This window comes from Dromiciops gliroides, chromosome 3, assembly GCF_019393635.1.
Source record: "Dromiciops gliroides isolate mDroGli1 chromosome 3, mDroGli1.pri, whole genome shotgun sequence".
Lineage (NCBI taxonomy): Eukaryota > Metazoa > Chordata > Mammalia > Microbiotheria > Microbiotheriidae > Dromiciops > Dromiciops gliroides.
In genome coordinates this window covers 268296060-268320498 of record NC_057863.1, presented here as the reverse complement: position 1 = coordinate 268320498, position 24439 = coordinate 268296060, and the positions used below count along the sequence as shown (strand labels likewise).

The window sequence follows — 24439 nt, the reverse complement described above, 5'->3', positions numbered from 1 at the left end:
AAACATCCTTCCTACTTAAAAACAAATGCACCTCATTATCTAAGATAAACAACTATGGCAAAACAGAACTTTAGAATTATTTTTTCAGTAATTCAAGATTTTAAACCTCCCTTTAGGTCTAAAGATTACAGACACAGCATGTCAGAAGATGGTTAAAGAAGCCCCGAAATCTCTCAATATTACTCTTACGTAAGTTCAGATGTAGTTTGCCCCTTACTGGGAATTAGGAATGTTTTTTATTTGAGGATTTTCGTTTCTTTTGCACTTTTACTTTTGCTGCTGCTATTTTACATAATTAACTGACAATTTCTTAAAAATGACAATTTTGAAATGTAGAGTTCTGCAGTCACTAAATGGGGGTAGGTGGCATGGGTAAAGAGGTATTTCAGGTTTGGCCTAGTAACTCCTTGAAGGCTTTTCCCTTCCACTCAGCTTTACTAATTCCAAACCTCTGCATTCACTGTGCATTAAGGAAAACAGAGTAGGTAAATTTCAGTGAAGTATTCATTGGGGAAAACTAAGTTACTCAGAAGCAAGCCTGTATTTGAACAGGATGGAGACAATACAATTAATCTATTTGATTACTTTGATAATTTCTTTCCCCAATGTGCACTTAAACTTTAAGGGGAGTCCTCCTGCCCCACATGCTACAGTCTATAAACTACTAAATTCAGAGAACTCAAGAATCTTAATTCGAGAAATAGGAATTTAAGAAGGAAGGAGACATCTCTAAGAAGAAACATCACCCAGACAAATAGGCCTTTTTCTTTTCTTTTCTTTTCTTTTTTTAAACAGAGGAATTCATTAATGAAATGGCTTTTTTTTCTATAAGTATTTTCCTCCATCTTCTTTATTTTTGAAGGAATAGCTTTTTCTCTTTCCTAAAGTAACTTTCTAAGATGAACAGTTTTATTTGTTGGGGGAAGGGGATTAGTATCTTTATTATATATTTGTTAACTCAAAGTGAATGGTGAGGTATATGGGGTGGGGGTGGGGAACAAGTGTTAAACAAAAACACCTGATTATCCAGAAGGATATGATTGATACTGGCCTCTCTGATCCTACTCAGCTATTACTTTAAATATTATCATTATTAAAGTATTCCTCTTCCTTGGACATCTCTGCACACATGGTCTTCTGGACACTGGAAAATGCCATTATGCTTTGCTAAGGGTTTGAGGGTGGGCAGAAGAAGGTTATAGGTAGGAAGACTGTTTTTTGCAAAGGGATTAGTTTGAATTAAATTTCAAAATGTATTCTTGACCCTAAGTATAAGTAAGTGGAGATGGGATAAAATTATATGGTAACTCCATACCTCTCATTCTCACTCTAAATTAAAATAAAACTGTTTTCAGGGCAAAGAGGTGGGGTGTTTTCCACAGAGAGCTATTTTTTTTTAAATGTTATAGGACAACAGAGATGTAGAAATTGCCTTGAATTTAAGAACAAGGAAAAACTTTTATTAATGATTGTGCATTCCCTATGAGACAGTGTCAAATGCATACTTATCTAAAATAATATTAAGTCAAAGAATACACGGTGTACAGAAGCAAAAGGCTATTTAAAATTAAGCAGAAGGTATAATTACACAAATGAGAAATGGAAAAAAAAGTGCATTTCTGTAACTTGAATCAAAAGCCTTAAAAAATAATCTCATTAAATTGTTCAAAACCCTTTAAATCAGCGCTGTACTAATGGTTCAAAATCAAGGAAGAAAGGACAGAAGCCAACCAGGAAGAAATGTTTTGATTTTTTCCTGTAAATATGTGTTTTTAATGTTTGGGATTGTTTACTCCCTAGCTATAGGCCCTTGCTTAAAGGAGCCCAAAGATGAAGAAGACAGCTTCCTAGATCAAAAGTTAGTGAAAAATTCATCACCCACACTCCCATTCCCTGCTCCATTCCTCCACTTTCACCCCAAATAGAAATTGCTGCTAACTAGGCATTGGTTCAAGGCATCTTCTTTTAAAAGTGCACACTCTGTTACCTTTCTCTGCCTCAAGGCTTTAATCTAGGTGAATCGGGTGATAACATTTAGGAGAGTTCCAGGAAAAGAAACAAGATTTGCTTCTCCTGGCATCTAGTAGGGATGAGGCTAGCGCCTAACATAATTACTCAGAAAACTTTTTCAAAATTTAATGCAATCGTTTATGCTTTGTTGTTTGGCTAAGACGACACCCAAGGGGCTTAAAAAAATTACACTACTCAAAGCCAGCATAGACATTTTTCCCTTTGCCAAGAAATTAAATCTACAAAATAAGTATGTTTCTTTTCACTGGTAAATCTTAAAAAACAAAAACAAAACCCACACACTTTGAGGAGAGAAATAGGAGAGGTAGCATTTGGATGCTGGGTGTAGACGATTTTGCTTCTAAGTTGTGGTTCTTTTAAGAGAAAGTGAGTGAGTGGAAAGCATAACTCTATCAAGTCACTGTGAAAGGGACTGGGAAAGAATAGTTTTGAGAGTTGTTTGGGTACTTTTAAAAGGTGTACTGTCACACCTGATGCCTTTTAAGATGTTTTTATAGTGCCTATACGCATTTATCCACTTTTTCTAAATGCTAGCTCTGCCCTCTTCACCCCCAATCACCCTTTCACTCCTAGCTACTGGACAGCCAGAGCCCGAAATAACTAATATATTCTTTGAAAGTCACTACACCAATTCAGCATCCTCTTTAATCCCAGAGAATATACGGAGAGCTTCATTTAAAAAGAGGCCCATCCCCAGTCTGGTACGGCTGGATGGGCTGATTAGAGAAATAGTTACGTTCTCGCAAGATGTGGGACCAGCTACTAGAGGGGGAACCCCCCCCCCCAACTCTTCCCTTACAGTTTCACTCGGGCCTGGATCTCTCTCTCCCCTCTTCTTCCTCTGACCATGTACCCCACTGTCCTTTCACCCACCCCTTCTCCCTCCCCCCACCTTTCTTTCTCATCACCTGGGCCAAAGTTTAAAAGCGCGAAATACCTTGAAAGCAATCGGCAACGTTTTGTTGCATCTCCAGTGCGTGGGTAACACGGAGCAGAGGAAGTTAGGGCTGTCTGTACGGACCAACTCTCCCGCGTGATCCGCTAAAACCTCCACCATGCTGCGGTCTGTACTTCTGAGTTTTCCCACCAGGGAGGCGCTGTTCTCCTGCACAGCCAGCGGCAGTGTTTCACTCATCTTCCCGGGACTCAGCGTGGTGGAGGGTGGCGTGAAGCGGCGGCTGGTGCTTGTATCTACGGGGATACGCATCACAACAAACGTTTTGAGTTAAGTCTCCCAACAGTTGTTATAAAACAGAGAAATAACTGCAAATCTTCAGCACTTAGTTCTCTGGGCACCAACATAAAAGTATGTGAGACTTTATTTTCTGAGTGTTGGGGAAGAGAGAAGAAAGAATAAGTTGCTAAGCCAGTCCAAGTTTAAAAAAAAATTAACGATGTTTCAGGGCTTCAGGATGTACACACACGCCTTTTAGCTCTTGACTTGTTTTTGTGGGTTAAAATAGAGCGAAAATAATCTTCTACTTTTTTCTCTTAAGTTTTCAAATTCAGTCTTTGGTTGTTACAAAAATCACCATAGGCCAAGTTCCCATACACTTCCTAAAATATTTATGCAGAGAGAAATTTGACCACCACACATACAGTCTGGAATTTCCAGTAGTTAACTGCCTGAGGTTTTTCCAGGTGATTTTTCTAAAGTCCCAATAGAACACAAAATACATTAGTGCCTTCCATGTACAGCCAGTTTTAAAATATAAAATCGTCTTCAATCCACAAAGACGAGTTGTAATTTCCAAAGGTCAAGCTAACAATGTATGTGCACTATACACACACATATATACTGTACTTCATCAAATATTTACAATATAATCTTTAGAGAATTTAAACACAACAGAAATCCATTAATGTTCTATGCAGGGTTGTTGTTTTTTTTTTTTTAAGTAGCCTTGAAAATCAGCTTCAGTAGTTGGATCTGTGTTGGTCTAGGAGTACTTGTCATGATCTCTTGATATAATCTTGCAAAATGCTCATTGTAGACAATTCAGTTTTTAAAAGATTATTTTTTTTCTTGCTCTCTCAAGTTTTAGAAAAGTTCCAGTAGATGACGAACTCTCAGGCTAAAACAAAACAAAACTCCACATCTGAGAACTTGGGTTTGGGGGTGTTGGTTAAACTTGTGGGTTCCTCTGTGGTTTTATAGTGTTCGAAAGAGCACTCAGAAACACATGCACTCTCCCTTTTCAGAAGCCAACTAATATTCTGCATCAGCCAACTTTTGCAATACTTAAACCAATCTTCCTCAAATTCAGCCACAGCAGGACTGTTTAACTACACAGAAATATGTATACGTATACATACACATATGTATATATACATATCTATATACATAATATATATTATGTATAACCCAGCAGGTGTAACTCCTTTCTGAATCAGACTCAACCAACAGATCAATGCAGATGCTGCAGTTCTGGTTTAAAACACACACACACACACACACACATACACACAAACACACACACACACACACACACACACACACACACACACACACTAACGTTTCTATTTGAAGGGAGGCACACTTGCTTCCGCAGAGAGAGAGAGAAAGAGAGCGAGAGAGCAGTTGTCAAAGGAAAGAGAAACAAAAAAAGTTCGTAGCCAGGATAGACGTTAAAGCATCCAGCCAAAAATACAGCTCATTAAAAAGTGGGGGGAAAAAATAAAAGCAAAAACACCAATGCAGGGCAGGGAAAAATAAATCTTGAAATTCTTCACGGGTTCACGGGAGTCAGCTGGATAGAGCTGTCTACAAGCTCACTGAAAGTGCAGCGTTATGACCTTCTGTGAGATGTTTGTTTGCTCAGATTGCGTCTTGAGAAAAGCCCGGTCCAGCCTGCGCCTTCTGGCTCTATGAATGAGATTGACTGGAAATGAATGTGCTTTTACTGTAAGAGAGTTCGGAGGAATGCCATTCCCTCAGCTCATTTGCATAGGGGGAGGAAGCTGACCAATCAGCAATCTTTCCGGTTCAAGCCAGGGCGCGGCTCAAGTCCACTGGCTCCTGGAATTGGCCAGTTGATTCAGCCGCTGCCGCTACTGTACTGAGCAAGGAGCCTATGTGTCAATGGGATGCCAGGGCCACCACAACACATAGACACAGTCACCCACTTGTTATGGCTGGGATTGGAACCTTACCACCCACCGACCACATTTCCTGAGGCCCGGCCCTGATGTTCTTGCTTTGCAAATGCCCCCGTTTCCTTTCAGTGCTGCTAAGGGGCTACACGGGAGTAGCTGTAGTATATACAGCTGGCAGCCTGTGAAGGAAGAGAAAGGGGTTCCTGGTCTAGGGAGGACTTATGCAAGCTTTCCAGTCTGTTATACAATTTGCAAAGGAAGGGGGTACAAGCAGGGTTTGGAGCTCTGTGCAGATGGAGCTGGTGCTGAGTGTGTCGGGATAATTGTCTGGAAATCTCAGCGAGGTCATCAAGTTTTCCCTCAGAGCCCACACGAAGCCGCAAGCCTACTCCTCGGGCTCACCGACCTCTCCAGGTCCTGGCCGTGGGGAAGAATGATTCAGGACCAGGGCAGGGTGGAGGTTAGCGGGAGTTGTGCATGCCCATGTGTTTTGTTTTGAGGTTGCAGAAAATTGGTGCTGATTCATTTAAGGGATCCAGACAATTACAACCTGGGATCTTTGTTGTTGTTTTCTTCTAATTGCGGTTGAGTCGTTTACCCCACCCCCATCCCCACCCCCTTTCAAATTGTGTCAGAGTCGGTAATAACTTGCCCCGACGTATTCTAAGCTTTAGAAAAATATGCATGTGTGTTGGTGTGGTGGGAGAGACTAATGAGAGGTAATTTCCCACTCCCCTAAAAAATATACCTTTTCTATTTACTCTCCTGTATTCAACGGGAAGGGTGCTCGAAAGGAAGCACTCTGGTTTCTTGCAGTGCGGTGTCTGTTACCCTGACCCTGGCCAGAGCCATCTCAGCTCCAGTCCCTCTAGCTTAAGCCTCAGATTCTTCCCTCCTCCCCCCACTCCCTCTCCCGCTTCTTTTTCTAGTTGACCACCTAACAAAAACCTACTGGATCCAGGAACTTCCCTTGTTCAAACCTCCAACCGCCCCAAGCTCTCTCCAAGCCCCTGGTCGGTTTCCCTCCTGGGAACTTCCGGGCAGACCCATCACTCATCTCCTCCTCCACGGGTCTGGCACCTAACTCGCACCTCCCCTTCTGCCTAGCCCGGGGCAGGGGGACAGTGAAACCCTTAGCTGGGAAGCAGGAGCTCGAGGAACGGAAGGCGAGTGGGGGCAGGCAGAGGAGAGGACTTCTCGGCCAGAGACTCTGCATGGCACCCGAAGTCTTTCCTTCTCCCTAGCGGCTGCATTAATGTGGAGGAGACAGAAGTATAGTATAGAGAAGGACTGGGATTGGGTGCAGATAGGATGGGGGTGGAGGGGCGGTGAGAGAAAACGTTTTCTCCTTGGTTTCTTGGGTGGTTATCCCTTTTCTTCTCCTACCCCCCCCCCCAGTCACTACACGCACCCCCTGACCGCAGGCGAGCGTAGCCAGAATACTAGTCCCAAAAGAGGCGCAACAAAACCCAGCGGCTACTGCTGGGCTGGTAGTTGATACCGCCTGGGAGTGTCCCCTCCCAGCTTCAGCAGCCAACCGCCGCCGGCACAATAAAGTGTGGCCACTAGAGGGCACCGCTAGCCCTGCACATAGGGCCCTTTCACTGTTTTCCTAGACTGGATCGCGAAGCGTTAAGTATTTTAGTTACAGCATGATTGCCTGTCCAAGCCAACCACTTCAACTACGCATCCTCTTAGGCCCCCGATTCCTAGCCGAGAAAACTTTCTGTGCACTGACAGCCTCAGATTGCTCCCCGGTTGCCCACTCCCTCCAAGCTAAGGCGCGGCGGCAAGCAGAGAGAATAAATACATACAGTTTAACCCAGGGCTATTAACAACATTTTAGAGTAGATGTCTATAGGTATGATACTTTGTTTCCCTTCCTTCGCTCCCAACCTGGTTGGAAATATGGCTTGGTAGGAACGGAGTTCGAGCAGACCAGTGCCAGGGAACTTTGCCTCCTCCTCACACCAGATGTTTCAAAGTTAAATTGGGGATGTTCATTCGTATCTGTTGGCGAAGGCCCTTGTTCTTGTATTCCTTTTTTCTCTCCATCCAGTAGGCTCTCCTCGGGTTGTGCCATTGATTCCAGCACAGTAGCTTCAGCTCAAACCATCTTCGGAACTATCTTGGTGAGAGGGGGAGGGGCATAAGGCGAGCCATTGCCACTAGTTCTGATGACTCCATCCCCAGCTTGGCCTGAGCCCTTTCTTCCTCCTCTTCTTTTACCTTAGCTCTTCCCCATTTCTCTACAAGTCGAGAAACTTCTTAATTACTGGCCTGGGGACAATCCTGGAGAACTAGTACTGATATGCTTTATAAAATAAATTGGACCGGAAGAAAAGGTCAACACTTGTGTTTTTGAGAAAGATCAATTTCTAGCTAACCTTAAGGAAATCAAGTGCAGTCCTTCACCCGCAAGAGACTCCTTTGTTGCTCCCGATGACAATGAGTTAAACTCACACAAACACACACAGACTAAAAACTCCTTTTTCTTTCCCCTTCACAAATACCAAAATACTTTCTCAGGTCTCAGTTGTGCGAAAGGCGATCACGCTATCTGATTTCTATGTGCCATCCCATCGCACCCTTTACAAAACACTAAAACCTCTTTAGTAGATTTGTTCCCAGACAGGCAAAATGTGTATCGCTGCTACTTAAATGACGCCCAGTATTCAACTATACTGGGCTCTTGTGCAAATTTCGCTTTGAACATATAATTAAATCCAAAAATTGATTTTAGGAATAGTTATAGTCTTGGAGTGGTAGACATGAACTCCTGACTCCTGGATGCTTGAATCTTCTTAAATGCATTTCGTCGGGGCCAACGTGTGCTAGCGGATCTTCGGAGCCCCACGATGGTGTGCTAGAAAAGATGTAATCAAAAAGAAGGTACTCTTGAAGCAATCAATAGTTGTCTACTAGGCTACAGAAGTCATACTCATCTCTTTTAAAGGAAAGTTTGATAATTACATGGCTGCACATACTGCACATGTATTTTAGTGATTGAGTTTATGATTTCAACTGATAATAGCGAACCTGTGACCTTGGAAGATTTTTTTTAAGGTAGAACAAATAAATAGAATAACAATAACAATGAAAGTCTTTGCTCATTTGTTTTCTGTTGGAAAATTTTGAATTTCTGTTCTTCAGGACCTGCTCCTTTTATATAATTCGCTGAGCAAACCTGGAAAACTGCTAATAATTTCTCTTCTGTGAGCTGAAAGTGAATAGAAAGCAAGTTATCATGAACTGATTTGGAAGTTACTGGAAACCCAAGGGTTGCTTGGTTTACTAAACTACACAGAAATTTCAGTAATGCAACATCACAAACAATGATATCCTTCGAATTGGGGGGGAAAGGTATGGGGAGAACACCTCAACAGCATGCAATTCCTTTCCTCACTCTCTTTAAGAAAGAAAATGGGGGAGGGGATAATACAAGATGATCTTCCCCCCTTTCAAAAAGACCTCCCCCCAAACACACACAAAATCTGACTGAAAAGACTCCATACCTTCCTTTGAAATTTTAAAATTTATATCAAGTGCCTTAAAAATCAGGAAAATACATAACCCCGTAAGCATCTTTTAGTATCACAACTGTTTTCAAGTTTGCTACAGAAAGAAAAAAAAATTAAAAGGCTAGTAATATGGTAAAATGAATCTTGCCCTACTCTGTAATAAGCTGTATGCGTCTGGATAGAAGGAATAAGCATTTCAATTGAATGCTATAAAGATTATTCGTGTCCTTTATAATATAATGTAAGTATCCAGCTAAGACTAAAAGTATTTAAATCTGCTTTTGAGGAAATTTTCCAAGAAGAAATCATGCATGCAGGGAAGATAAAATTTCCCTATTAGCCTCAGTTTAAAATTGCTGGGTTTTTTTTTGCCTTTCTCTGTTTCTGTCAATTTGAGTATAAATTGCTTTAAAATATTTTATTCTAGTTCCAGAATTAATTAAATTCATTTTATTATAGCTTAGTGGTGGATGGTCAGTGCACAAGTAAGAAGATTCGAATCAAGTGTAATAATATAAAGGTATGATGACACAAAGTCTACAGACATAAATTTAAATATAGTAATTGTTTGGTTTTGAATATTAAAATACATGCTTCTCTCAGGAGTGTTTTAAAGAGAGTTCACTTTTAAAAAATAATTTCATTATGGGATTTTACAATTTACTCCAGTGTCTCTTTTCTTAATTCAAATATTCAGGTATATTGTGGTCAGTATGCATTAATTTTATTGAGTACCCCTCATTAAGTCAATTGTGTACATAATAAGTAGCAAATTTTGAAATAAAAAATATATCCTTTTAATTTAAGAAGGCTGAGTAAACATTCTATCCTTATTAAAATTTTGTATTGCTTAGCTGGCAATATGTATATATATATATTTATATTATAAATATATATATATATATATATTTAAATTGTTACAATAGGTAATAAAATGTGTTCTAACAGAAGCCAAGCTTTATATTAGACAGCATTCCTCCAAAGAGTCACTTAATAATAGTAGAATGCAGATGTTGTAAATGCTACAAATAGAAAGGTATTATTTAAGTTTCATTTGAATGTTTTATATGGCATGCCACTCATATGGAGAGCTGTTTAAAAACATTTGAATCAGCAAAAAAGCCTGCTTTAATTGTTTAATTAATTGACTTGCTTTTATTTTTTATATCTAAAGATGTTATACATGTATCTGTATGATGCATTCATGTACATACAAATGCTCAAATGGATATCAGATATGAATAACTGCCATGTTCCATACCATGAAAGTCTCTAGGAGGATTCATTCCATGCACACACTCTGAAAAAAAAAGAAATTAGTGAAATAAATAAGTTATCTGAATAAAATGAAAGCTGCTACTGACTTTGCTGATATTTGGTTTTATTTGCTGATGGTTGGATTTTCTGTCCAATGGATATTGCTTTATCTTTAAAGATGTTACTTTTATTTTATTTTTACCCCAAAGTCCAACTTCTTAGAATTTTTAACACATGCTGCTTTTGTACAACACATATTGTGTGATTTTTGGCAATGGCGTCTCTTTAAAACATTAGCGACACACTGAATAAAAGTGGATGCACACATGCACACAATTATGCGTGCTTGAGGACAGTGTCTTGCATTATAAGCCACTACTGAATTTTTATCTTTTTATTGACTTATTTCTCCAGTAATTTTTCTGGAATTATTTGTCCAGTAATCTTTATATAATTCAAGAAAATTATTTGTATTTTAAATTCATGCAATATGATCAAACCTTTAGTACCCTAAGAACCAGTGAGTTTATAGTTAAAATTAAATTTAAATATCAATATAATACAAGCAGCTTGGTAAGGATGCTTGGTAGATATTCATCATCAGATGGATGTAATAAAAATGTTAGTGTCCTTTAAAATAAAGCAACATGCAAGCCCTTAAATAAGTCTTCAAAGAGAAACATATTCATAGATCTTATGGTCATTTACTTGTTCACAGATGAGAGTGACTGTTTAGAAATATTGCTCCTTTTTGCTTTCTTTTTCTTCCTCTCTTTTGCTAGAGGGAAAAAACCACTGGACCTGTAACCACTTTCTATTAGACTATTTGAAAATTGTCTCTCTCTAATACAATTAATGTTATAAAACATTCTATTTGGAAGCAATTTTTCTGCATAGCTACTATTTTTGAAACAGAAATTTCAAATTGTATTTGATGGAAGAGTTAAAAAGAAGGCACTAGTTGAACAATTTTAGGCAAATATATCAAGCAAAGTAGTTTAAAAGCTCATTTTCTTTCATTTGGTTATTGACATATGCAATATTATGAATTTTCAATTACTTTTCAGGTTAAATACTGTAATGCAACACATAAAAGTTTATTTATATTGAAAATCCCACATCTGAGAGGTGGTAAAAGTGAGCATCTCGATATTTTTTGCCCTAAAATTTGATACAAATATGTGACACATAAGTTATATTTTTAAAACTTTTCAATGCCACCAAAATTTTACATCAAAATTAGTAATGTTTTTAAATGAGGTGCATATTGGATGAATAAATAGAAATATTGCTATTATGATTACTAAGACATTACTACTAAGAGGGAATTATTTCAGTTTTTCACGGACTGATTTACCTAAGAAATGGAATAAGATTCATTTCATTGTGACTAGAAAGAGTAAACAGCTCAAATGAAGGAGTGACCTATAATGAAAGATAGAAGGAATTAAATATGGATAGATAAAAGCATGTTAAAAGGGGCAAGATTGTGGTTTGTAGCACATAAAAAGAGGTTATAAAGAAAAAAGGGAGGGAGGTGGAGCCAAAGAATTATTCTTACTCATTAAGAATAATAAGATAAGAAATAACAGATGGATACTGAATTCAGATAATAAGTTCAGTACAGAAAGAAAGTCTGAAACATTAAATTTGACTAGACAACTGAAATGTAATTAAGAAGTACTGACACTGTAAGGATCAGCTCAGGAAAATCCCCCACCCCCACTCCTTCCGTCACCACCAGGTGACAACATGAGAAATGCAGGGATGTACAATAGTTTAAAAAATAATGGGAGCATTGTTGAAAAGCAAGGACTTAACTGAGCAGAGATAATAGTTCTGTGATTCTAAGCTACTTTACAAAAGCACACACAAATCCCAAATTTTCATGACTTTTTTTTTAAAAGCACAACACAGAGGAAGAAATATGTCAATTGTGATAATTTAGCAAAATCTATGATACGTTTTCCCTGTATAGGTAATTTTGTGTTAGTATAGAAAACACTTAGAGATTAAAAGGTACTCTTAATTGGGAGGATAAGTAACAGACTTGGAGATTCTAAGTGATTTACACAAAGAAAAGGCAGAGAAAATAGAATCTAAGAATCAAGCTCTTACATACTTTGCCACCAAAAAAGCCTGTTACCTTAGATGTTTATAATGCACACTCAGTGAACATATTTCTATTTGAGGAGGAAAATGCCTACAATACTGTGTCCTTTCATTAGACCTTTTTTAGACTTTCTAAAGTAGGTATCCTGTCTTGGATTTCTCATCTTCCCCCTATGTAGCCTTATGGTATGAATCAGGTAATAACCATACAGTCCTTTACTACAATGGCCTCTTTATAACCATTATAAAGTAAAACATTTACATGCTATTTTTTTAGTGAAAAGTTATACTTGGGAGGCAGCTAGGTGGTGCAGTGGATAGAGCACCAGCCCTGGATTCAGGAGTACTTGAGTTCAAATCTGGCCTCAGACACTTAACACTTACTAGCTGTGTGACCCTGGGCAAGTCACTTGACCCCGATTGCCTCACCAAAAAAAAAAAAAAAAAGTTATACTTGGAAAATCAACTTGGTCAGATTCTGAAGCTCTGGAGAAGACTTTCAAAAACTGGGCCCTCAAAGAGTTTGGTAGATGAAACCTAGTTAAAGCCAATTTGGTCATTTTAGTCCATAGAATATTGGGAAATTGACTCTGCTATCTTAATTTATATATAATATCCAATAAAAATATTTCTTATTGCTTCTTATATCTGTATGCAAGATATACACATATAAGTATATAACAAATATGTTCAAGGTAAATGCATGGTAATTGATGGTGGTGATGCAGTGCTAGAAGCTGAGGGACCTAGGAAAAGCCACAGATAGCTGAATTCTTTTTTTTTTTTTTTGGCAGGGCAATGGGGGTTAAGTGACTTGCCCAGGGTCACAGAGCTAGTAGGTGTTAAATGTGTGAGGCTGGATTTGAACTCAGGTCCTCCTGAATCCAGGGCTGGTGCTTTAGCCACCTAGCTGCCCCTCTAGGGAGCTGAGTTCTGAAATAAGTTAAGGATTTTGAGAGACTTAGCTGAGAAGGCAGTGCATTCCAGGCATAGGAGACATAATATTTGATGGATACGTATAGAGATACTGTGCTCGATTGCACAGACCAGTCTAAACTTTCTCTGTTCATAGAAGTTTGCATTCTACCTGGAAAGTCGCATTCATTTGTATATTCTTGTCCTTACTTGAAAAGGACCAAAATATGACAATATATTCAGGCTCAATGTACAGTGTGTCTAACTGTGGCTGATCAGATCAATATGAGCTCAGAAAGCTCTGCTCCAGGTCGGACACAAATAGTCCATATAAAAATTTGAGATGGAGATATACAGCCTGCACACAAAAATAAGTAAATATACCACATGTGCCTACCCTAAACCAGCTGTTTGCCATACTTCCCTATTTCTGTCTAATGCACCAACCAGCCTTCTGGTCACCCCAGGTTTTCAGCTTCAAAATGACAGACAGTTCACTCTCCTTCACCCTACATATCCAATGAGTTGCCAAATCTTTTTGTTTCCACCTTCATACCATCTTGCTCAGCCAACTGCTTCTCTCTACTCACAGAGCCAATACCTTAATTCAGGCCTTTATGACTGATTACCTAAATTATTGTAACAATTGGCCTCAGAAATTCAAGTGTCTCTCCACTCTAATCAGTCCTCCATCTAGATGCCAAAATGATTTTCCTTAAGCTCACAACTGATTGTGTCACTGCCTTACTCAATAAATGCCAGTGGCTTCCCATCACTTCTAGGATAAAAATATACATTTCTCAGGTAGGGGCAACTTGGTTGAGCAGTTGATAGAGCACTGGCTTTGAAGTTGGGAGGACCAGAGTTCAAATCTCACCTTGGACACACTTACTAGCTGTGTGTCCCTGGGTAAGTCACATAGTGACCTTGCACAGGCTTCTGCCATTTAAATCAAATTCACTGCAAGTGATGATATCACCTTGATGTCATGATCCTCTTCAAGAATGAAGGACAAAAAACAACAACATTTTCCTGTTAAGGTTTAAAAGCTCTACTCGACCCAGCCCCAACCCATCTTTCCAGATTCAATCGATGCTTCTCTCCTTCCTGCATGCTTCCACCCAACCAAACGAATCTCTCTGCTGCTCACATATGATACTCCATCACCAGTAGGTATGACTGCATTTTCCATCCAATATGCCTGGGATACATTCCCTCCTTTCCTCTCCCTAATAGTGCCTCTTTCCTTAAAATGTAACTCAATCATTATTCTCTATCTGCAGACTTACCTGATCTCCAAGAACTACTATTCTCCCTAACAAACTACCTTGCACTGAACTATTGTACAAATACTTATATTTATTCTCTTTAAACTGTTGATATTTCTATATGTATTTGTAGTCTCCATAATTTAGAATGTCAGCTCCTTGTGAGTAAGGATTGTTTCACTCTTTTTTGGATATACCCAGTGACTAGCACAGTATCTGACACATAGAAGGTTCTTAAGATGTAATGTTAATTTATTGAAGATACTTGAGAAACATCTTGCATCTGTGAGAAAAAAAACCACAGCCATGTACATACCTGCCATTTTGGCTGGTTGAGTGGGAGAGTGAGAAACACCTTCAACGGAGTCTACTAGTAGCAAGCATTTACATACCAAACACTTTGCTAGGCATTGAGCATGAAAAGACAAATACAAAAACATCCCTACCCTTAAGGAGTTCCCATTAATTTAGGGCAAACAACAGGAACACATATAAGTCAATGACAAATGTGTTCAGAGTTTATTGTTCAGTTTTGTCTGACTCTTTGTGACCCTAGAGGGGATTTTCTTGGCAAAGAAACTGCAGTGGTTTTCCATTTCCTTCTGCAGTGGATTGAGGCAAATAAAGGTTAAGTGAGTTGCCCAGGATCACTGAGTGTCTGAGAAAATATTTGAACTCAGATCTTCCTGACTCCAGGCCCAGCTTTCTATCCATTGAGCCACCTAGCTACCTGTGTTCAGAGTAAATGTACAGTGATTTGTAGTGGTGGTGGTGCTGCTGCTGGTGGTGATGATGTGGTGCCAACAGCTGAGCAGCCTAGGAAAGGCCATAGGTAGCTAAACTCTGAAAGAAGTTAGGGATTTCAAGAGGCTTAGCTGAGAAGCTAGTGCATTCCAGGCATTAGGGACAAACAATTCAACAGATAATTATATAGATACTGACTGTGCTGAGGACTGAGGAGGAAAAGGCCAAACTAAACTTTCTCTGTTTATGGGAGTTTGAAAATAACAACATGCACACACATGTAAGTAAAAAATAATATATGTGCCCAGAAAACTTGTTGCTTAGCTGAACCCTGATTTTTTTTTTTCAAATGCACTGCATGAGTAGATGGAATTAGTCTAAGATGGCTTATGTGCAGCCCTTTCTGGAAAGTAGATGGATGAACCAGATAACTTTTAGAGGTTCCTTCTAACCTTGTAATTCTAAAATTCACCAGCTTCATGAGAGGGATGATAGAAACATTCCAAATTGCTATGAATATTAAATAACAGAATACAATTCACCCTGAATGGCAAATTTGATACTTGTCTTTTAGTGATTGATTATAAACTCTAATATAAAGCCAGTGATTAATTAATTGAGTACTGCCAATTAAGCGGCACATCTTCACAGAATAGTACGTGTGCCCTTTTAGATGTGTGCAGACAGAGCTCAGATTTTCACCCAAGCATCTCTTGATTGAATCAGAAATGGAAGCAAAACAACAATCAACAACAATTGAATTGCACAGCCCTATTAACCAGGATCCACACCACTAATGCATTTTCACAGCCACACCTGAAGCCACAAGTTAATCTCATAAATTGTTTCTTGTCCACTTAACATTTTGCCAGCCACTGATTGCTTGGTCTGTCATTTGATTCTTGTGACTCTGATATATCATTTCCATAGCTTTTCCTGTTCTTTTCTCCACTAGCAAAATGCTTTATATGACATCTATTTTAATAGAGTGTTACAGATATACCATGAGATTCATAATCTATGAGAATAAAAACTATACTTTAAAAGGCCTTGAAAACACAGATTTTACACAAGAATCATTACATTAATTAAATATTTCTTTACTCTAAAAGATGAAATCCTTTAAAAAATTGGGGGGTTGGTATAGGGCAAAAAATATGATAGGTTCCTCAAATTTAATGCCATTTAGTTCAATTGAACAAACATTTATTAAGTTCATTTTATGTGTGAGGTACTAAGGATATAAACAAAAAAAAGAAAATTGTTCTTGTTTTCAAAAAGCTTACATTCTATTGAAGGAAAACAATAGGAAAACAGATAATGTCAAAGTTTATATAAAAGACATATAATTTTTCTGGGCTTGGGGTGGGAGAACCTAGTGAGTGAATGAAGCATCCCTTAGCATTTGAGCTGACTCTTCAAAGTATCTATAGAATTTCAACCTTTATTTGAAGACCTTCAAGAATGAAGCATCTACTTTATTTTGGACCAACCATTCCAATTTTGGACAGTGCTAATCATTAGGAAAAGTTCAGGAAGGGGGGGCAGCTAGGTGGCTCAGTGGATAGAGCACCGGCCCTGGAGTCAGGAAGACTGGAGTTCAAATTTGGCCTCAGACACTTCACACTTACTAGCTGTGTGACCCTGGGCAAGTCACTTAACCCCAATTGCCTCACCAAAAAAAAAAGTTCTTTGGAGATATATGAGTTAAGAAAAATGGGACTGTTCTGTAGCAAGTATTGATAAGACTTAGAAACCAATTAGTTAAAGAAATGAGGGAAAGTGAAAAGTCAAGAATGATTCATGTTGAGAACCTGGGTGATTGCAAAGATGATTTTGACCTTAGCAGATATAAGAAAGTTAGGGAAAGGGGAAGGTTTATGGGAAAAGATAATGAGTTCTCTCTCTCTCTCTCTCTCTCTCTCTCTCTCTCTCTCTCTCTCTCTGGCAATGAGGGTTAAGTGACTTGCCCAGGGTCACACACCTAATAAGTGTCAAGTGTCTGAAGCCAGATTTGAACTCAGGTCCTCCTGAATCCAGGGCCAATGCTTTATCCACTGCACCACCTAGCTGCCCCCATAATGAGTCATATAAAAAACAAAAAAACATTGAGTTTGAAATGCCTATGGTGTATCTAGTTGTAAATATATATTTTTTCTTATAGGTGCTTAGCAGTGTGGGACTGGAGCTCAGGAATAATTTACTATGTTTCACTTGTTTGACATAAATCTTAATATAGGTTATAAATGGTATGGATGCCATTAGCTCATGGAAATCTTATATTACATATCCCAGGTACTTTAGATTTCCTGATTATACTTGATGCCCTTCATTGGGTTGTTGTGCAGTCCCAAACTGCCTCTTGGTTTCTATTGGCCTCTACCTTACTGCTCCAAGTCCTACAGGGCAGTATCTTGACATCAAATAGCTATGGAAAATGAGAGACAGTCACTCTTTGGTACTCCTAATTGGCATCTCCATTCTTGCAGTATGGACTATAAGCCTGTACTAAGGGGACTACAGTGTCACCTTATTTGGAAACCCATTAATTTTATTGTCATAGCTTAAGATGTATTATTATTATTCATTTTTTTGCACATTGAGTTGGTAATTTTTTGAGTGCACATCAAGAGGCCTCTATTCAGAATTAATATAAAAATGCCATTTTATAATTTTCTTAGACTCTGCTCAGCTACTTAATTATCAATGATGTTCTTTTTCTTCTCCAGGAATATTCTTATAAAGGTCAATACATGATGAGGAGGGTGTACATATTTGATGGATCTCTCTGCTGCTAAGATGGGCTGAGCCACAACTATGTTGTGGTATCTTAGGTGGGCAGGTCAACCATAGGACTCTTTCACTGCCACTATTAAGCTGTGCTATTGCTCTTGCTCCTTGACTGCAGCTCTCATCTTTGGCTTTTCCAACTTCAGGCTCAGCTGAGGTAGTTGTATTGTTTTAGAAAAGGCAGAAACCCTCCCTCCCAGGTATCATGTGGCAATGTAGAGAAGTACAAGGTGGGCCAAAAGTCATGATGTTTTAATAACTTTTTGAAAATTATTTTTTCTTTATTTTTTGCCATTTATGACATTTTATTTTTCACCCATAATGTAAATTCATTTCCTATATGTACTGTAAATGCTACTATGGTATTGTAAATGAAAAAAAAATAAAGGCGGTATTAAATATTGAAACCCCTTCATGACTTTTGGTCCACCAAGTATATCCTTTCCATTCTTCTCCTCTGTCCAGGTGGGAGGTGACATATAAAGAGAGTTATAGTCTCTCCTTCCCAATTAGCTCTTGTAGACAATGCAGAGAACTATAGTCTCTCTTTAAAACAACTGAGGTGGGGCAGCTAGGTGGCTCAGTAGATAAAGCACCAGCCCTGGATTCACAAGGACCTGAGTTCAAATCTGACCTCAGACACTTGACACTTACTAGCTATGTGACCCTGGGCAAGTCACTTAACCCTCATTGCCCTGCAAAAAGAAAAAAGTAAAACAACTGAGGTACTTTCTTTGTTCAACACTTCCTGGTTTAGAAATCAGTATTCACAGTGTTTATCTCTCTAAATTTATCACTAAAACCTCATTCTACCTGTTGTAACATGTTAGATATGGGTGTCATTGTGAAAGGTTTTCTGGTACTCAATCCTTTCTGCTCTTTGTCTTGTAATGTTCAAAAGTGTGTATTTTACTGGGAATGGTCGTACAGTAGTGATCCTCTCTTCCTACTCTACTATCTGGAGTTTATTCAGCTGCAACAAGTTTCTTTGTAGCCTAAGGGTAATATAAAGCTCTAGTGTTCATATGGTCTTTTTCTTCTTTCATATCAGTACAAAAGTTATTATGATCACAATAGTTCACAGCCCCCAGTTAGGAAATTTCTCACATTCTGAGAGTGGTTTGGCTCTCAGCCATAATTCAAATTTTTGTTTATCTCTAGTTATCCTCTGGCCTCTTCATATTTGGAACAAATATCAGGAAATAATTAGGTAAGAGATGTAAGCAAAATATATTATAGTATCAGTTACTGAACAGATATGGGAAGGGAAAGTTGGGGAAAGATCAGAACTTTTTGGTGGAAATTTCCTCAGTACTGGAAGAATTGCATACAGCCACTAGCTTCAGCCCGTTTTCTGCTCAGAGATGCCTTTAGATGCCAAATGACCGTCTTCTATCTCTCTCCTTTCTACCTAAGCTCAGCTCTTCTTTCACATCTGCTTCCAGTCTTCCCTTTTCATTTTTTCTTTTAGTTTCTTCTTTCATCAGCTTCCCCTGTATTGCTAGTGCTTTCTGGATCAGCTTCTTAAGACCTGGGCTTTCTTTGGAAATGGTATCTTCCTGCTGCTATTAGTTCTTGAAGTCCCCATTCCTTCCTCAATATATACATCTTTTTTAGTGGGGAGGGGTGGGGCAGTGAGAGTTAAGTGACTTGCCCAGGGTCACACAGCTAATAAGTATCAAATGTCTGAGATCAGATTTGAACTCAGGCCCTCCTGAATCCAGGGCCAGTGCTTTATCCACTGTGCATCCCCCCCCCCCCATATATACATCTTAAAGGTTGAATGTATCACTTTAAGAACTCTCAGGCATTCCCTCTTTGTCTTTTGCCTCAAAGATTGTGATAGTCCTCATTTGTTCTCAGGGCTGAAAGGGGAATGCTTGTCTCTCTGAACTACAGATCCCAGGATGCCAGTGGGTTCTTAAAAGCCCCTATGACATTCTTCCCTGTAATTTGGAATATTGCATTCCCTTACAAAATTACCTATTTTAAGTTTGATATCTAACATTTATCAAATAATAACAAAAGTTTTCATAATTACCTAGTTATTAACTCCCAATTTTTCCGGACAATCATATTCAAATAAGCTATTTTACAGAACTCTGAAGTATACTTTGTCCTGGGCAAATGAATTGTCTTTGCCGCTGCTTTTTCAGTATTTTTCATATACAAGTCTCCTTTTTATTTTCATGTTTGCCCTTTCAATCTTCAAGTGTCAAAATCAGAAAAGGCCACACCCTTACGAAAGCAGGGTAAAGAGATTCCTTTGAGGCCATAAGATTAAGATCCAGAAGACGTCTTAGAGGTTGTTTCCTTTAAGTCTTCTCTGGTGCACCAGAGAGGTTAATCTATTTGCCCAAGGTTGTACAGGTAGCAAATTTTGAAGTCAAGTTTAATGCTCCATCCAATGATTCTACTTCCAAGGCTACTTTGACTAGATATCAATTGAGAACCTACTGAAATGTTACATTTCCTGTACAGAAAACAAATCACATACTATAAGAGATGTAATAAAATGGCTTAAAACATTCACTTGGCTCCTCAATCACTAGAGCATGGCACAGTCAAAATGATACTGACTCTGGAGTTAAAATATTTTAGTTTAAATCCCAATTCTGGTTATCTGTGTTACCTTGGGCAATTCACTTAACTTGCCTGTGCCTTACTTTCCTTGTCTGAAAATGAAGGAATTGTACAAAATGTCCCTTCTTACTCTAAGTCTATAATCCTTTGATCCTATAAACCTAAGCCTTGGTTTGCTCATTGAAAAAATGAATCTTCTATGCAGCTATTTTTTTCTAGAACCTGACACCTATAATACAAGTTCCATTCATTTAGAATTTTTGACAACTTAGTCTATGCTAGGACTAAAGGTTTACCTGAATAGGACTTATGGAAGTGTGGTACAATAGAATTCTGGACTTGTAATTAGCAGAGACTTGGCTTTGAGACTTGGTTCTGATCCTTCTTATCTCTTTAACCTTTGCACAATCATGTAATATCTTTGAGCCTCAGTTTCCTCACCTGTAAAATGGATAATATCACTCATACATATTTGAGGGTTGTTTGCTATTAAGTATAAAGCATTATAAAAATGTCAACTAATGTTATTATGGAGAAAGTGTTTGCTAAATTCTTCTGGAGACAGACTAAAGAATGAAAGCTATACATTTTAGCCACTTAAGAGATGTACACATTTTTTACTTCAGATGACTTTATAAGTATTGATTTTAGTATTCATTAAAGCAAGTCACCAAAGAACCATATTTAGTGATGATTTGTGAGCAGTTTGAATATTTATATCCACTTAGAAGTACAAGAAATAAATTCCTTTAATATTCCAAGACTCAGACTTTTTTTTTTTGGTTAGGCAATTGGGGTTAAGTGACTTGCCAAGGGTCACACAGCTAGTAAGCATCAAGTATCTGAGGTCGGATTTGAACTCAGGTCTCCTGAATCCAGGGCTGGTGCTCTATACACTGTGCCACCTAGCTGCCCCTCAGGCATTTTACTAATTTTGATAGCTTTACCCCAGTTACTCCAAACCAGTAAGGTTTTACTTATACACACACACACACACACACACACACACACACACACACACACACACATATACATGTATTCTGATCTAAGGTAAGAATATATTTACATCAGACTAATAGTCAGAATTTAGCCAGATTCCTTTAGGATGAAGGTGATTACCATTTACTAATATTTATTATTTTAAAATATTGTTACTGTCTAATACCAGTTTGAGCTTGAAAGCTTTTTATTATTACTATTATTAAAATAGATTTATACATAGATATAGATATAGATATTGTCTATCTTCAGAAGAGCTCAAAGTCAGTAAGTCAGTCAGTCAATATAAATTTATTAAGTACCTATTATGTTCCAAGGGGCAGCCAGGTAGAACAGTGGATAGAGCACTGACCCTGAAGTTGGGAGGACCTGAGTTCAAATCTCATCTCAGACATTTACTAGCTGTGTGACCCTGGGCAAGTCACTTAATCCCAGTTGCCTTAAATATCTGGAGCTATTTCCAGTTGTCAATATATGATATGATATTATCAAGATATGATAACATATCTTGCCACTGGACCCAGATGGCTCTGGAGAAGAAAGTGAGGCTGGTGATTTCCCAGCCCTTCTTCACTTAATCTAATTCAGTGCATGCCACAGTCCTTTTGGAGAACAAAGGACAAACAACAACAATACTTATGTTCTAAGCACTATTTGAAGCACCAAAATACAAAAATAGGCACAAGACAATCAGTGTCATCTAGGAGCTCACAGTCATTTATCTTCTTTTTTTATGGGGCAATTGGGGTTAAGTGACTTGCCCAGGGTCACACAGCTACTAAGTGTCAAGCGTCTGAGGCCAGATTTGAACTCATGTCCTCCTGATTCCAGGGCTGGTGCTCTATCCACTGAGGAGCTCAAAATCTAATGGGGGCAAACATATGACTGTTGGGAAAGCCTTCCTGTAGAAGATGGGATTTTAACTGGAATTTAAGCTACCTTAAGTCCAGTAAGCCAGCAGAAGAAGAGAGAAAATTCCAGATGTGGGGGATAATTGGAGAAATTGCCTGGAACCAGAGATGGAGCATCTTGTTCACTGAACACCAAGAAGGTCTGTGTTACTGAATTCATATACATATACATATACATATCTATGTAAATATCTACTATCTATACATCATATATGTGCATGTACAGGGATATTACATGTATATACATACATATGTACATACATACACATACACATATCTGTAGAAGACTAAAGTAGATACCATAGAACAAACCTGACTTCTATTACTTCCTGACTTTAGGAATTTTGCAAAGGTATGAAAAGAATAAATGAAGAATTAGTAATCAGTCATTTAATCTTGTTCCTGTAGATAGTTGGATAAGGTAAGTTCACAAGGGGACTTCAGTAACTCATTAGGTCATTTATAAAATCAAATAAGCTATATAATTGCCAAATCTCCATTTCCCCTTGTGTTATATGGAAATAGCTAAAAAAACTGGACAATAGAATTTGGTAAAAAAAGTGAACAAACTTGAATTATCATCATGCCTTTTTGAGAATTTATGAAACTATTATACTCCGCAAAATTATGAAACTTTCATATTGTATCATGAACCAATGAATGAGTGCTTAAACTAAAATTTCAACAGTTTTAGGAGGTGACAAAGACATATTTATTAATGTTAGCTGATTAAAAATACATGCAATAGAATTTGCACCAGAGTTTTTAACATTTGTATAATATATTTAAGACAAGAATGGGATTTTTATAAATTGCTAGTTAAAAAAGTTAACATGCCACACATTTACTGGAAACTTAAAATCCTGTTTATAATGAGTGAACATCCTTTGAAAATTATTTGAGACATCCTAATTGGTTTAAAAATAAGCCAAAATGTAGTGATAAGAGCACTACCTCTGGAGTCAGAGGAACTGGATTCAAATTCTGCTTCTGATATGTTACGTGTATAACTTTAGGCAAGCCTTTTACTGAAGGCTTCAGTTTCCTTATCTATAAATTGTAAGAGTCAGATTAGACAGCCTGAGAAGTTACCAGCTCCAACTGCAAATCTATGGTTCTACTATTTTCACATTATCAAATTTTCTTCATTTGTGAGCTTTATGGAAATAACTGAAATAGGAACATTTTAAACAGAAACATTTAAATGTTTCCAAGCATTAAAGTATGAAGCAAATTCTGCTGCTTCTGTCCATAGAAATTTCTGCTTTGGACATCAATTCTAGAATATTCACTTTTCCCCCCTAAGGTAAAAAGGAAAATGTGCTTAAAATAAGAAGAGAACAATTAGGGCACTACAAAATGACAGAAAATATTTTTGAGGAATATATATTACATAGCATTTGTTTCCTATCCTATATTTAGATATGGATTACAAATAAAAGAAAAAAGTCAAATTAAATCCATATAATTTAAGAAATTGAACATTATTATTTTTAAAGACTGGGTATATATATATATATATGGGTATATATATATATATATATATGCCTGATTGTGAACTTTTAAAGTATAATTGCTAATTCTTCAGTTACTCTCTTCATCTTTTTGCAGAATTACTGAAGTCAGGAAGGGGGAGAAGTAGGTTTGGTCTATGGGATCTAGTTTAGTCTTCTACAGTAGTAATCACTTTCTATGGATGGATGTATATATGTACATACATTAATTGAATATATACACACATGTACATATATACATACATACACATGTATATTTGAACCCAGTTCCTCTGACTCCAGAGGTAGTACTCTTATCACTACATTTCGGCTTATTTTTAAACCAATTAGGATGTCTCAAGTAATTTTCAAAGGATGTTCCCTCATTTGTATATAATCTCCAATGAATATTTAACATGAATCTATATGAATATATCTAGGGTAACTAGGTGGTATAGTGGATAGAACACTGGACTGATATTTATGAAGACCTGACTTCAAATCTGGCCATAGACACTTGCTATCTGTGTGACCCTGGGCAAGTCATTTAACCCGGTTTGCTTCTTTATCCCCATCTGTAAAATGAGCTAGAAAAGCAAATGATAAATCACTTCAGTATCTTTTCCAAGGAAACCCCAAATGGGGTCATGATGAGTTAGACATGACTGAAACGACTGAACAACAACAACAATGTGTATATAACTATAAAGGACAACCAG

The 24439-nt window shown here is 37.9% G+C and overlaps 1 protein-coding gene across 1 annotated transcript in view; it reads right to left on the bottom strand.

Moving 5' to 3' along the window:
- RUNX1 (RUNX family transcription factor 1) overlaps positions 1-24439 on the bottom strand; it is a 361259-nt gene that overhangs the window by 136731 nt on the left and 200089 nt on the right. The window contains exons 3-4 of the mRNA XM_043990790.1: positions 9910-9948; positions 2969-3222 (exon numbers count right to left, since the gene is read on the bottom strand). Of these exons, the coding sequence (XP_043846725.1) occupies positions 2969-3222; positions 9910-9948 (293 nt within the window). The remainder of the gene's footprint in view (positions 1-2968; positions 3223-9909; positions 9949-24439) is intronic.